Source organism: Perca flavescens, chromosome 16 (assembly GCF_004354835.1).
Source record: "Perca flavescens isolate YP-PL-M2 chromosome 16, PFLA_1.0, whole genome shotgun sequence".
Taxonomy (NCBI): domain Eukaryota; kingdom Metazoa; phylum Chordata; class Actinopteri; order Perciformes; family Percidae; genus Perca; species Perca flavescens.
This window is the reverse complement of record NC_041346.1, coordinates 9,213,471-9,227,542: the sequence shown is the minus strand read 5'-3', so window position 1 is coordinate 9,227,542 and position 14,072 is coordinate 9,213,471. Positions and strand designations below refer to the sequence as shown.

The 14,072-nt window shown below is 41.4% G+C and overlaps 1 protein-coding gene across 1 annotated transcript; it reads left to right on the top strand.

Annotated features, from left to right (window-relative positions):
• The first annotated feature begins 1,464 nt into the window (after nucleotides 1–1,464).
• On the top strand, nucleotides 1,465–13,151 carry gtf3c5 (general transcription factor IIIC, polypeptide 5). The gene is made up of 11 exons (XM_028601477.1): nucleotides 1,465–1,806; nucleotides 3,117–3,315; nucleotides 3,519–3,720; nucleotides 3,920–4,103; nucleotides 4,865–4,969; nucleotides 6,778–6,892; nucleotides 7,105–7,185; nucleotides 7,503–7,591; nucleotides 7,959–8,041; nucleotides 10,154–10,293; nucleotides 12,832–13,151. The coding sequence occupies exons 1-11, from the start codon at nucleotides 1,603–1,605 to the stop codon at nucleotides 13,023–13,025; spliced, it is 1,596 nt and encodes a 531-aa protein (XP_028457278.1). The 5' UTR covers nucleotides 1,465–1,602; the 3' UTR covers nucleotides 13,026–13,151.
• Nucleotides 13,152–14,072: the final 921 nt, after the last annotated feature.

Here is a 14,072-nt window from a genome sequence, read left to right as displayed (position 1 = left end):
GTGAGCTGTATATCACTGCTTCACAACAGCAGTGTGTACATGTTGGAGAACAAAAACTAATTGTCACACTGTATTGTCAACTTTCTATCAAAATGTAAATTATTTCAGTAGCAAAAAAAAAATGCTGTCCCTGCTACAGCCTCTGCTCCAGTCTGTTGCCAGTCGGGGAACTCCCTGATGGCCGGCTTCGTACTCAGGAAAGTAGGATCCCTCGGTGGTGATTTGGGTTTTGTGCGTTATTCAAAGAAGTATCTTTTAATACATTTTTAGTTTCATCTCCCTTTGTTTTTAAGACGTGGTTGAGTAATATTTTTTTTTTGCAGATGGGAATAGAAGGACCGGTTTCATCAAGTAGAATATGGCAAGCCAAATGTCGTTAACGTACTTAAATTCTCTGCTAAATTTTCCTCAGAAGCTCCAATTCAGCCTTTAAATATAATTTAACAGTAAGGACATTTGGTCAGTAGGGGGCGCTGCAGTCTGTGCAGTTTCATTTTGGATGAAGTTCAAGGTGGGCTGTTTACGGTAGAAGGGATACAGCTACGGCCAAAAGTTACGCAAAAATCACGCAAAATCTAGACTAATATAATAATATATTTGTTATGCTTTCACCCAGGAAAACGTGTTTCGTTCCTCTAGAGTTTTTTATTCAAACCACGATCTGTTTCCTGAACTAAACAAGTCGTTTTGGTGCCTAAATTTAACTGTCGTCACCGTAGCTGTATCCCATCTAGCCTCAACCGCTGTTAAAGTGCAATTCTGACAATATGTATTTAGATCACTTTGTAAATTAAAGCTTTAAATAGCATGTTATAAATCATCCCGTAAAAAAATACCATAACTCTCTCTCTAAAAGGGCTAACATCAAGGTTTCATAGTAATCACAATTATTTAAAAAGTATTTACTTTTGAACCAAAGATGTCATTTTATGCTGCCCTCTCTTTACTTCCTACTCCCATTTTCAATTACGATTTTGTAAACTTACCACAGATGATTTGGCAAAGTAATGACTGGGAATATGGCAGCTTTCCACATTTCCCCGTTGAATATCTTGGTCATCATGGCAATTGAGAGATCTGAAAAATACAGTACAGGCCAAAAGTTTGGACACACCTTCTCATTCAATGTGTTTCTTTATTTTCATGACTATTTACATTGTAGATTCTTACTGAAGGCATTAAAACTATGAATGAACACATATGGAATTATGTACTTAACAAAAAAGTGTGAAATAACTGAAAACATATCTTATATTTTATATTCTTCAAAGTAGCCACCATTTGCTTTGTTATTAATAAGGGAAAACTTCCACTTGCCGACGTATGTGTGCTTACTGGGTCAACGCCCCCCTTTACAAAATAATGCTTCCAACGCCCCCCATCATCTTCTGAACGCCCCCTGGGTGGCGGTTCCGCCCCCGTTGAGAAACACTGGTCTAGTCTAATGTATGCATGCGGAACTATATGTGCGCGGTTGCGTTTCCGCCCGGCGTTATTTTGCACTTGCACACACACACTCGCGCTGTTGTACACGAGCGGGTCTTCTTATGTAGCTAGTGTCAGTGTTATGCCTGCGGGAATATCCCAATTAAAACAGACACTATGGCGGATTTAAGGGAGTGTAAGATGGATTTTACTCTGAAAGAACTGACTCTTTCCTGTCAGACTGAAGACGCAGATATTCCCGGCAGCTCGTCCAGCGTGGAGCTGAAGGACAAGAAACTGGTGTGTGTGGAGTATCCGGCGTTGGTTACCAGTGTTGACAAGATGCTTGAGACTCTCGGAGGGGAAAAAGCTGTGTCTAAAGTAAGCACACTAACTCACAACTGGGACAGACTGTTGTAGTTATCAGGCCTGGTTGTTTATTATCTACCCCATGGGGTATAGCTACGTGCAGTTAGTGTCCCAAATTCCCCATACACAATGTCCTTAATTAATTATGAAGCTGCTAAACCACTTGTGCTTATTAGGGTAAGGGATAATGGACCTTTTTCACGGCAGACATGTCATAGTTGTAGGAAAAGCACAGGTGTATTCAAAACCATTAATGATGGCTGCATTCCACTTAAGAGAGGTCCTGGTATTGTGCATGCTGACTCACTGAAATAGCTTACTGGGACACTAGATGGAACTGAGCCATCGTTAAGGTAATCAATTTCAGCTGTGCTTTTCCTACTGCAAGTCAAAATGTGAAATGTCTCAAATAAGACCCTCATCATTTTTTCAGTTTTTGGAAAATAATTTGCGACACTAAGCCTTTAATAACGTCACCGTTACAGTTCACAAAGTCTCGTCTAGATTTTATAACGTTAACTTAGCTAGCCAGCTACGTCATTCTGTAGTTTCATGCCTCACTTTGATGTATGTTAAATTATCGAGCTACGTGCCATAAACTGCCAAACAAATAGTTATATAATGTCATATGAACCTATATATTTTAATTCTAATACTTTGTAATATTGAAGTAACGTTATTCGAATTTAAAATCGCATAGCTTGATAGTTAGCCAAAATGCTACATTTCAGTGTTTCAGAAACGTCTGTCCCCCTAACAAAAGAAGACGAAGCAGGAACGTTCAATGAGAATTCATTTATTATACTCTGTTGTTATTATTCATTACACACACACACACACACACACATGCACACATACACAAACAGTACCCCTAGACATGCATAAGGGGAGAAATGTCCGAGGGAGGGGGCTCGGGGCAGTCGGGGGTTCGGTGACTTGCCCAGGAGCTACCGGTCCTCCCCAGACTTCAGTCCACACTTCGTACTTACCGGGGACTTGACCCTTCAGTTCCCGAGCCAAAAGTGCCTATAGACTGAGCTACTGTCTTCCAAAAGAACGCTGTACCTTTTAAGCAGGCAACTGCCCTGAAGCCCTGACCCACAGGGGCCGCAATAGCCGTAGTTTAATTGTAACTTCTTAGAGAAATATGCACCACTGATGTTCAAAAGGGGCCTGGGTGGTTTGTAACACAGATTAGTCAAGTGGATGTTTTGTGAGTACATAACTGTCAACATATTTGCTCTGGTCATATCTTCATCATCACGGCTGTAGCTAAACTGCCCTAATCTGATACCTGTCTACATTTCCTGTGAATCCCACAGTCCTTCGCTCACCCCAACAGGCGTCTTGAGCTACGCTTCCGACCTAAGGATCCTTTCTGTCACCCTCTGTGTGGAAACCGCTTCCCATCAAGCAACCTCGTACTCAGAGTGCGGCGACGGGTTCGGAAAAAGGACCCCAAGGACGCCGAGATCCACATGGATATACTTGGAGTCATAGGAACGACATACAAATTCCAAGGTTGGATTTAAAGTCCTCATAGTCTGACGTTTTCTTTCCTTTCACTACGGATGAACACTGAGATGTTATATGTTGACGCACTTTTTTTATTATCATATAGACATTGTTTGGACATCTCAGAATAAAGAATAAAAAAAAAGTGACATGGAAAAAAAAAAATAGATGAGGTTAGCTGTTTTTGATTAAGTGTTTGTTTTTTGCAGGGATGGCAGACTTTCAGTGCCTAGCTGTGCACTCAGAAGGTGGAAAAGACACTTCTTTGTACGACAAAATCATCCTCCGCAAATCAGAGAATCAAGAGTTCTTTGAGAAGCCCGTGCCCCTCTTTCTTCCCCCGGCCATCTTCTCACGCCTCGACTGTCCTGTGGATTATTATTACCGGCCCGACGTCTATCAAAAGTCACAGTAAGGGCTCTGTGGGGAAATGAAAACCATCATTTACTCCGTCAACCATACAGTTTTTGCTAGTTCCCTTTTGTCAAGTGTAATTATTTGTCTTGTTTAAACAAAAATATTGGAAACCCTACATATTTAATGTCACTGTGATGCTGATGCAGCTTATCAGGAATATATTTATAATATTTCTCCTCCTTTCCGTTTACAGCCAGGAATTCGGTAACAACAGGAACTTTATTGGTTTGAATCGAGCTCGACGGCCCCACAACGCCATTTTTGTCAGCTTCACTGAGCCCACTGTGCCCACCGAGTGCCTGGAGGCAGCCAAGGACAACTGGGCACGAATCTCCGTGAAGGAGAGTGACAGGCAGGCTGAAGAACAACTGAGAAAAGTATGTTTGCTGCTGTAATAATGGCTGCTGGTTACTGAAAGCAAAACACGCTCTCTTGATGGCCAGGGTCACTAGTGTAATGTGAAGAATAATTTAGAAAAGATATTAGGAAATCCATGGCACTCTGAATTAAGTTAAGTCCTTTATTAAGACAGAAGGGACAATAACTTACAAGTGCCAGCAATCCAAACTGGCCATAGAAAGGCTTCTCCAGACAAAATATAATCCAGGGCTCACCAGATGGAAATCGATGCTGGCTCTTTAATTAAGGGCACATTTGACAAATGGCAAACTGCAAATGTAAATTACTAAAATCAAGTAAATAAGTCACACTGAAAGTAATATTAGGCTGACAATCCTTTGCCGTCTATTGTAGCGCTGAAATCGTTGATTAGATTGAACATTAATCATCTTAATTAATAGGGAAATCAGCCAAATAGTGATGGTCATTTTCTAAATATAATGAGATTTTATATGGGAAAAAATTGATAGAGTAATCGATAAAGAAGAATAGTTTACCCCCTTGTTCTGTTGACAATATATAAATAGTATTTCTTTTTTTCTCTCTCTCTTGTTGTGCATACTAAAATAAAACTAAATTTAAATCACTCTTTAGTGTAGCCATACCATCATACAACCTACATACAACAACGGTTTTCTTTCCAGGAATGGCACCTGGTTGAAGTCGGAAAAGTCGGATGTTGCGTAATGTTACAGATGTATGACTTTTTATCTTATCTCAAGCCACTTTGTGTCACTAGATGTTTGAGAGCCGGCCCATCTGGTCCCGGAATGCCGTCAAGGCCAACATCAACATCCACCCTGATAAACTCAAACTGCTGCTGCCCGTCTTCGCCTACTACATGGTGAGCTGAGCTGACACCGTGTAGACACAGGAGTGTGGGGGGGGAGAGGGGGGCGGCATTTCAGGGGAAAAAATAAACGCTGTTCAGATATATTTTGAAACTTTGAATCTTAAATGGAAATTAAGCATGAAGCCTCAGTGAGGTGTTGCTTTGCAGTAGCTGAACAGGAATATCTTCAAATGGAGGTTGAAATAGATTTAAAGTAACAAGAAATTGTCGGTGCAACACACGTCTTCTTACTTGATAGTTTTATTTCTTAAAGGAACACGCCGACTTATTGGGAGTTTAGCTTATTCACCGTAACCCCCAGAGTTAGACAAGTCCATACATACCCTTCTCATCTCCGTGCGTGCTGTAAGGCTGTCTGACGGCGCCAGCAGCATCAGGCCAGCACAGAACCTGCAGGTGAATGGTTCCAGCAATCCTACTGCTCCGAATAAGTGACAAAATAACGCCAACATGTTCCTATTTACATGTTGTGATTTATAGAGTCACAGCATGTACAAAAAACAACGTAACAAGAGACACAGCCACCTTCTATCCCTAAACAAACCTGGAACTTTATTCTCAGGCGGAAGAATATAGTACTTTGGTGGAGTGATATGCTCGCCGCAAGCCTGCCTGAGAATATAGTTTGGGGTTTGTTTACTGTTAGAAGACGGCTGTGTCTCATGTTATGTTGTTTTGTGTACACGCTGTGACTATACAAATCACAACATGTAAATAGGAACATGTTGGCGTTATTTTGTCACAATTTGGAGCAGTAGGATTACTGGAACCATTCACCTGCAGGATCTATGCTAGGCTAAGCTAATGCTGGAGCCGTCAGACAGCGTTACACCACGCACGGAGATGAGAAGGGTATGTATGGACTTGTCTAACTCTGGGGGTTACGGTGAATAAGCTAAAGTCCCAATAAGTCGGCGTGTTCCTTTTTTAGGTGCATAACGGTGACTAACATTTCGATGTAGGATTACATCTTCACCAGAGTCCAGGACTCTATGTAGGATTACATCGAAACGTTAGTCACTGTTATGCACCTTAAGAAATAAAACTATCAAGTAAGAAGACATCTGTGTTGCACTGGCAATTTTTTGTTACTTTACACTGTTTTGTCCTGCCTTGGTTACACCGGATTGTTATGGTCTGCAGAAGCGCAGAGAACTCTCTTTTTTTTTTTTTTTTTACTGAAATCTATTTATTTGGGACTAAAATATAGGAAATGTATAACAATGCAACTGAGGGGCTGTGAAGCGCCTTTTTGAATACTCGCTGTAAAGAAAATTTCCTTTCGGTCAATACTATGAGCTTCACAAAGGCCGTGTTTGTTGCAAAGCTACTCTTCTTAATTCCATTTTCTTGTACGAGGGTTCATGCTTTGTCCACTCTTTGTACAGTGACTCATACGGTCTGTTCTTTGCTTTAATGACATCATGAAGTCCTATTTAGATCAAAAGAAATGTGCTCAAAAATGATAAGGGAGAGTAAACATTTTGTTCTGTCCAAATGTACAATAAGTTAAAGGAATATTTCACCTACAAAAATTATCATTTATATATCTATTATATATTATATATAATGGGTCCATTGTCCACTGTGGGTCCACAGTGAACAAAGAATCCCAAAACAGAATATTCTTGATGAATTGAAGTAATGGGCGGGGGTGGGGTGGGGTCCATGGACACATACGAGAAAAACAAAGTCATTCTTCAGGCGTTCAAGGTAACACTGGTAAGTAATTGATATATACAAATGATTATTTTGTGAAGTCCCTTCCTTTCCTTTAACCAAACCGATGTGTTTTGTAGGTGACCGGGCCGTGGAGAAGTCTGTGGGTGAAGCTGGGCTATGACCCCCGAAAGAGAACAGACTCCAAGCAATACCAGCTGCTGGACTTCAGGATCCGCTGTAGCACCAAGCACGGTAACAACCTGAGGCCGTTACTGTATGTTTTCAAAGTGTTTTTTTTTTTTTTTTTACGGACTTCTGTGCAGACTTACTGGGCGCTTTCTATTTTTGACATCAGATATTAAGTGCTGTTCCAAATCAATAATTTTGTACAACATCCTTTTTTTTGAGTCAAGACCTGTCTGCCTGACACTGACCGTTGGTTCCTCTCTGTTCCCCACTTCTAGGGTATTCTATATCTGACATGCCGGTCAAAGCCAAGAGGAGTGCCCTTAACTACAGTCTGCCTATCACATTTAACAAATCTGGTGAGTCTGTGGATTTATTTTGATGAAACTCTCCCTAAATTTCTTTTTAATATGTGTTCATTAAAAGTCTCAAGCTCTGCCAGGGGAGGCTTGTCCTCAGGGGTTAGTCTGTGCCAAGCTTGCTCAGATATGTTCCAGGGCCCCGCCACCAAACCAAAATGTGTATGGCTGCAATCAATCTTTATAACCTTGGTGCGAGTGTCCTGTCTGAAACAGTGGGAACATATTACCCAATAATCTCCCCAGTTCCGCTGCTGTTGCCAAGGTAAACTGACATGTTGGAAAAAGTGCTGTGGCTTTTTTTTCCCTTCCTCCAGGTCCCCAGGCAGCAAGTGTGATGGAACTTCCAGCTCAGGAGGGTCCAAGCATCAGTCGAGATCCCGTCCCAGTCTCTTACCAGCTGAAGGTCCGTCAGTGTTCAGTATCACCTCCTGTAGTAATGGGACATTATTGGGCGATGGTGCTAACATGCTAGTTTCAAGCTCTTCTTGCTTAATGGCAAAACTGATTTTATGGTTGGCTTTTCTATTTTGTCTGTATTTATTCAAATAATAATTATATATATATATATATTAGTTTTTTTCATTCCCAAAACAATTTGGATCTCTGTAAACTTAAAGGTTAAGATAATAAGGGGTTGTCTTATCGGTTCTGACAAAGTCTAAAATGGACGAGGGAAGGGATTGCCCATCACAGTCATGGAAAACTTTTCATTCGGCGCAATCTGTATGATATCTGCTGCAGACCAACAGACCTCTGTTTCATCTCCACAGGAGGCATCCTACATATTCAGAGAAGGCATGCTGCCTCCTCACAGACAGATGTTTTACCAGCTCTGTGATTTGGATGTGGAAAGGTACGTCAAAGTGCTGAGCATGCACTGTTTCTTTCTGGAAAAGTCCTAAGAATTGGTGAATGAAGTGTATGTAAAGGCCTTAAATTGTCTCAAATATGATTTAATGTAGGTAGGGCTGTGTATCGTTCAGAATCTTTCGATCCGGTGCCAATTTCGATACCAAAGTTTCGATACCGATTCCTAACGATACTTTTTTTTACGATACCATATGTTTTAAAATCCATTTCAACATCAACAAAAATACATTAAACACAAAGCTTTTAGTTTCCATCTTAATTGTGAATCAAAACAGTTATCAAAATTAAAAAATTCTGGTAAAACTGCTCACACAGAGTAACATTATTAAAAGTGCCTTGCCTTGCAAGCTCAGCATGTCAGTCAGTCATCAGGGCAGAGACACCACCGTTGTGGCTGCTTGTCTAAGAGGAAGTGTAACGTAAACAGCACCGCGAACGCTTTCGGCTCGCCATTAATATCAGATCGCAGCAAACGCTGTCTGCGTGAAGTTTTAAAAAACTGTAACCACACTTGAAACCAACCGTGACTCTGTGACTTTAACAAAACTGCAGACAGTTTACTCCATCCGCACCTCTCCGTGTGCGTGTGTGTGTGTGTTTATATGTGTCGGTCGGAGCTCCGCTCTGTGTCAATATGCAGAGAGGACAGATAAGCTTGCGCTTACGCGCTTAGACGCTTTTGGAACCGAAATTTGGCACCGAAAGTACGGAAGTTTTTTTTCCGATACCATAAAAGTATCGACGTTCGGTACCCAGCCCTAAATGTAGGGCTGGATGGTGTGGCCTGACATTTCCGTCACGGTATAATTTGAAGCACAGACGATAACGGTATATATCATGGTATTTGTTTTTTCTTAAAATTTAAATATTATGCATGGCATGGCAGCTATTAGTGTATTACGAGGACACATTTCACATAGCAACAGTAGGGCTGGACCCAAATATTCAGATGTTGTTGGGTAGGTATTTGGTTCTCAATTTTGGGATTTAAATATCCGTTTTGTCCTTGAACACTGTAGAATAACAGAATCCTAAAAATGAATACCTTTTATTAAACTAAAGGAAACCTGTTGCAGCACAGTGTTTCCTATTTCAGCGAAGTGAGTTTTTTCTGTTATTTACTGTTGCTTTTCTCCTACACACACACACACACACACACACACACACACACACACACACACACACACACACACACACACACACAGTGCGCAGCAGAGAGTAAGGTGCAGTGACGACTTGGCAGGCCGCTAACTTGTTGCTCTCGCTGCCAATATTAGCTGCTCTGTTCATTATTCAACCATGTTAGTCTGAAAAAATGTGCATGCAGACTAGGGCTGCACAACAAATCAATATCAACAAATATAGTACGGTATAGTCAAAATTCATACCAGAGGGTGAATTTATACCGGTGTACTTTCTATACAGTTTATACCGCCTATCCCTACAGTTATGTGTCCAAAAAAGAGAAAACTAATCAAGTCTTAGGCAATTACTGTAAAACAAATGGCCATTTGTCCCTCTTGCTGTGGTTTGGATGCAAAGGTGGAAGAATGACTTAAAGGAATACGCCACCGTTTGTTGAAATAGTGCTTATCGAGGTCTACCCTGGCTGTAGATAGGTGGGCCAATGCATTTTTTTTGTCTCAGTGCAAGTAATTAGGTTTTTTTTTTTTTTTTTTGTCTTTTGTTGGCTTACTTTTACTCACAACATGCTAACCGGCAACATAGGATTCCATTCACTACGCTAAGCTAACTAGCGGCGGCGCTGCCAGTGTTGCACCGGACTAAAACAATGCATGCACAAAAAATTCATTGGCCCACCTATCTACAGCCAGGGTAGACCTCGATAAGCACTATTTCAACAAACGGTGGCGTATTCCTTTAAGTATACGTAGTAATGTCACAGTGTAAAATGACTTTGTTACAAATAAACCTCATGCATTCAAAAGTCTACTATGTAAAAGTACAAAAGTATTTGCATCAAAAAGTACCAACAGTAAAAGTACTCTTCATGCAGAGGGGCCCATTTAAGAATGTGTAATAGTACTGGATTATAGTTCTTGATTACTGCAGCTATTTGTGTGTGTGGGTCCAGTATCAAAAAGGTGATTGAGCAGAAGGGCGATGAGCAGGTGTGTGACGAGCGGGACGGCTGGTGTCGCCTCGGGACCACCGACCACCTGAGGGACATGATCTCTGCCATGATCAAGAAGCTCATCCGAGCCCAGAAACCAGGTACGCAGAATATCCCTCAAGACCAAGAACGGCTGCCCTCATTCAGGATCACTGTATGGAGACATGTGGTCACACATTAAAGTGCTCATATTATGCTTTTTGGCTTTTCCCCTTTAATTTATTGTGTTATATTTTTTTGTGGTTTACAAAGTGAAAAAGCCCAAAGTCCAGCCCAAAGGGACTTACCATCTCCAACAGAAAACACTGTTCACAAACTGCTCCAAACAGCTCTATTGTAGTCCAGCCTTTACTTCAGAGACAAACGTGCGTCACTTTGTAACACACGTTATAATGCTCGCCTAGCTGCTAGCGTGGCACGCCCTCATACTCTGCTTCTGATTGGCTAGTAGTCCTTACCTAGGTACTGTCAGGCCACGCCTTCATACTCAGCTTCTGACTGGCTAGTAGTCCTTACCTAGCTACTGTGCATGTGTGACTCCAAACAAAGATGGAACAGAAGTGAGATGCCTCACTCTGTAGCTAAAACAGAGAGCTCAACACACCGGGTGAAAAGAGGAGCTGCAGCAATGTGCAGTACGACAAAAACATGGTGTTTTTTGAAAATTAAACCACGTAAACCTATTGTGATATAACCTCTTAAAGTGCCCATATTATGAAAAAAAACACTTTTTCTGGGATTTGGGGTGTTCTTTTGTGTCTCTGGTGCTTCCACACACATACAAACTTTGAAAAAAATCCATCCATGGTGTTTTGAGTGAGATACGGTTCCTGAACGTGTCCTGCCTTCAGTCTCCTAGTGAGCTGTTCAAAATCGGCGTGACTGTGACGTCACAGTCCGAAATGAGCTGGCTAACCACAACCGTTAGCTCGTAGCGTTAGCGTTAGCATGCTAACGCTAGCATGCTACGTCGTTCTCAGTAGCAAAGCACTGCTACAACACACACAAGTTCACCATAATCTACAAAAGACCTACTTACATGTGCGCCCTCATTTAGAAGTCTCCCAGCTAATCCTGCCCTGTAACTGACCAAAGTTGGAGAAACAGGCTTTCTTTTACTGTCTCTAGAGTTAGCTAGCTGACATGCTCTACATCTGAGCTACTGAGCATGTGCGAGTGCAATCAAAGATAGTACATAAGAAGATGAAAAGAGGTCTCACTCTTTAGCTAAAACAGAAACCAGGTGAAAAGAGGATCTGCAGCAGTGAGAGAGAGCTGTGCAGTACAACAAAAATATGGTGTTTTTTGAAAATGAAACAATGTAAACCTATTCTGGTACAACCTTAAAATACAGTTATGAACCTGAAAATGAGCATAATATGAGCACTGTAACAGTTCTACAGTTACACTGATAAAGCTCTTTCCTCTTACCGTAGACACATGGACAAAAGGGTGACCAGCGCTGGTGCTGGAGCGAGGCAGAATGTTAGCGTTGTTATTGTTCGCATGCTGACATTAGCATTGAACACTTTTGTCATTTTAACCAAGACAAAAGATTGATTGTTTTGTTGGCTTGTCATATTAGGCTTTAACAGCGCTTCTATGGACAAGAAGACTCGTGAGATATGCAGTTGTTTAATACCTAGATATTAAATGAATACTTCAATCCCAGTAATGATCATCTGTATATGAATTACTTGCTGTTACCTTGAATTTGTGAAGAAAATGTTTTCTTGCGTGCCTCCACCGTGAACGGATAATCTAAAAATGGAGAAGATTCTTGATGAGTTGAAGTCAAGGGTTTGCAAACTTTTTTTTTTTTTTTTTTTTTTTTTTTTTGGCATTTCCGCCTTCAGTAATAGGAAAGCAATGAAAGGGGGGGAGAGGGAGAGAGAAGGGGAAGACACGCAGGAAATCGTCCCAGGTTGGACTCGAACCCCGGACCTTCTGCGTCGAGGCACGACCCTACGTGCGCGCCCGCTCTATCGACCGCGCAATCCTGGCCGCGTAAAATGAAAAGCTTTAACGAGGACATCTACGTGTTGGTGTTTTCGACCGCTTCTGTCGCTACGAGCAACCATGACGCATTTGGCTGAGTCACCAGTGAACGCGGTCACTTGGTAAAACCGAAACCGGCTAGGCTTGAAAACATGCCTCACCTAGTCTGTTGCAGGCCACAATTTGGGCGTTTTCTCACTCCACAATGGATAGGAAGGAAGCAAGGTTTGGTCTCATTTTGAACCGCAGCATCTGCAGATTAATTCCAGACCGATATGTAATGATGAGATAAACCCCTGTTTTTGTTTACTTCGCCACCATCTTGACTGTAACGGAGCTGGGAGGGACAAATGAGTGCGATTCAACTCTTCTATGTTTGGAAAGGGAGACGGAGGTTAAATTTAGTGTGGTTGGTTACAAAACATTTTTGAATTTGAGAAGTTTGGACTTATTGTCCTGTTTGTTTCTTTATCAAGTTTATACAGCTAGGCGGATCCAGGACATTGGCATTGCACTATTCTCTGCATCTGAAAGAAAAGTGACTCCCTGTTCCCCACCCACATGTCCCCAGACACACCTGGCTCTGAATCTCTATTTTGAGGGCACTTTTCTAGTTAACTGATGGTATTTCTTTCCCTCAGCATTGCCAGCCCTCCCGAAGAAGCGCAGACGCGCTACCCAAATTTCCAAATACCCAGGGAAAGAGTTGGATTCCGATGAAGAGGTGCAGGACGACGACAAGGATGATGAAGAAGAAGAAGATGAAGACGAGGAGTTCCTGCCGTCGGAGGGCAGTGAAAACGAGATGGAGACAGAAATTCTGGATTACATGTAGCAAAACATAACCGCTTTGATGACATTAATCTCGACTGTTAATATCTTACATAATTCTGTTAAAAAAGACACGTTTGAAGTATGTAAATAAACATGGCAATATTTCTAGTGGTTTGTGTAAGAACCATATTGTTTTTGTAATTATGTTTTTTGGTTGATACAGTACACTGACATATGTCAGGGATACCAATCAATATGCAGCTTGTTTTTTTTTTTCACATCTCCAAATAACATTCAAAATCTTGACACGAGATGCACATCATTGTCGAGGCATATAGCTTAGAAATGCCATGTGGCGGTCACATCCTGTGTATCCTTTATTTAATAGTAATAAGAATTCGTAATTCTAAGAAAGACTGAGATAAAATGGATAAATCACAACAAATGTGAAAACAGCAATGAGGGTGATTAACAAAAAAAACATACAGGATAGTTCATTAAAAAAAGGTACAAACTGCTACTAATCTAACAGTGGTGGTTTCTGGCCCCTGGCTGAACATATGTATGGGCATAAATGTGGTATAAATGTTTATGTCCACATTTCTATACAGGTGATTTTCGGACAGGCATAAAGATGCTGGTGTGTAGGTTATTGGCTATACGCCATAATAAAATAGATATGTAACATTTTGGAGCGATGCGTATGCCCACGTTAATTAATTAAAGCGTGACAGCGTTAGAAAAAGAATCATCGGTGAGGATTAACTTTTGGATTGCTCCATCAGTGGGACTCTGACTCCAGATGGACAGCTGTGTCAACTCAGCAGAGGTTGCCTTCCTGTTACATAACAAAAGTTGGAAACTAAAAATCACATCTCAAACATCAGTCACACAAACCTTTTCCAGGAAGGCCAAGGCAGTCAGTCTGTGTAGGGTCCCCCCCCACACACTAGATATTACTATTTAACTATTCTATATGTGGCTTTATGGAGAGAAGAGCTTTTAAGGACAGGACAGGATCAGTCCATTGCCATGGTCATTCTCACAGCTTCACTTACATGTTGGCAATTTCAGGTGGGGTGGTTTGGGGAAAGTGCTGATAATACAA